Source organism: Myotis brandtii, unplaced genomic scaffold (assembly GCF_000412655.1).
Source record: "Myotis brandtii unplaced genomic scaffold, ASM41265v1 scaffold126, whole genome shotgun sequence".
In the NCBI taxonomy this organism is placed as follows: domain Eukaryota; kingdom Metazoa; phylum Chordata; class Mammalia; order Chiroptera; family Vespertilionidae; genus Myotis; species Myotis brandtii.
In genome coordinates, this window is record NW_005354425.1 from 56,813 (window position 1) to 58,554 (window position 1,742).

Here is a 1,742-nt window from a genome sequence, read left to right on the forward strand (position 1 = left end):
CTGAGCAGGAGCCCAGCACCGCCCATGTGCGCTAGACATTGGTACTGAGTCAGCGCAGTGACCACTGGGACAGCTCCACCCTGGAGCCCATGACCTGTCCCTCCAGGTGCAAGTGCTTCCCTTCCTGCGCGCGCTGTTTCCCAATCACTGTTGCTCCCTGGATTCAGGAATTTCTTTATATAAACTGAACTGGCCCCAGGAATCCCCTTAAAAGAGACAGTACATTGTTGGCAGCCTGGTCGACTTTGTAGCTGTTGTTATAATTAAATGTTGGGGAAGTTTAAAGAACAACAAAAAAATACCTGTTTTTGAAGGTAGGGCCAACAATTTCCTAATGGATTGGATAAGGGGTCTGAGATAGTTAAGGATGATGCCAAGGATTTTGGCATCAACTGAGATGAGGAAAATTGCAGATAAGGTTTGGAAGGAAAAATGTAAGTTCAATTCTGGTTACAATAAGTAAGATGTTTCTTAAACATCCAAGTGGCAGAAGTCTGGGCTGGAGACATAAATTTGGGAATCATAAGCTAGAGGTGACCCATTTACAGCCAGGAGACTGATAAGATCATCAAGGCAGTGAGTATAGAGAAGAGGTCCAAGGCCTAAGTTTTGGGATGTTCTAATATGAAGATTGGTGAGAGGAGAAACTGGTAGAGACTGAAAAGGAATGGTCAGTGAGGCATTAGTCATTAGTCACTCATTTCAGTGACCAAATGCCTCAAAACCAGAAGAGTATGTTGGTCTAGAAGCCAAATGGAATGTTTGTTTCATGAAGGAGGGAGTGATCAGCTATGGCAAGTGCTGTAGATGGGCCAAGCAGAATGAGAACAGAAATATGACTATTAAGTTTTACAAAGAAGGGGTCATCAATGACCTTGACAAGAGAAGTCTCCATTTTCATTGAAGTCTCACTAAAGGGAGCAGGGCATAAAGGGAAGAGCTTACCGGAGGTTTGTTTTTGTTGAACTTGACGGTGAAGAAGGCAAAGGCAGAGCTGTATGCCGTGGGTATCTGAGAAGTTGGGACACTCCAGCGTACAGAGTAGATGTAGTGGAAGCTGTGACCCAGGTCTCTCCTCTCTACCAACTTTGTGTAGTGAACCCAACGGTCTTCATACTCCCAACTCTGTTTCATAGAAAAAAGAAAGAGCACACAGAAAAAGACAAGCAGACTTCTGCTCAAGGCCTCTAGATAAAGGCAGCGCACAAGAGTAGGGGTTACAGCCCTGCTTCTGGAGTCCATTCCTAACACTTTTGATTGGGATTCAAACTAGTCAACTTCCCATTATCTCCACAAGTGAAGGAGAGAAAAGGTGGAGCTGAAATGAAATGAGTTACTAATGCAAAGATCACTTGAGACCGGCCTTTGGACTGTAGATTCACATGCTCAGATGTTGATGTGTACATACAAACTGCCTATACGTACACACTCACTTTCTTCCAGACCCTTACTTGGGAGGCAAGTTTTGTTCATTGGAAAATAATAAGAGAGTGACTAGAACATGTGATCTGCTCACTTTACTCAGGGAGACCTAAAAGTGTGACTAGAAAGTAATGAGGCTGATTTCGCAAATTGTTTTTGAAAGTCAGACTCACTTCATTGCAGCCATAGGCAGTATCCTATATAATAAAAGCCTAATATGCAAATCAACTAATTGGCAGAATGACTGGTGGGCAGGGCCTGCAAGCGGACGGCACCAGGACAGCCAAGGCAGGTGCCAGCAGGCAGAGGGAGGGGGCAGC

General features: G+C 44.6%; 1 protein-coding gene across 1 annotated transcript in view; it reads right to left on the reverse strand.

The window, feature by feature from the left end:
• The window catches only part of AKAP14 (A kinase (PRKA) anchor protein 14), a 24,447-nt gene that overhangs the window by 5,666 nt on the left and 17,039 nt on the right, over positions 1 to 1,742 (reverse strand). The window contains exon 4 of the mRNA XM_005859462.2: positions 946 to 1,125. Within this exon, the coding sequence (XP_005859524.1) occupies positions 946 to 1,125 (180 nt within the window). The remainder of the gene's footprint in view (positions 1 to 945; positions 1,126 to 1,742) is intronic.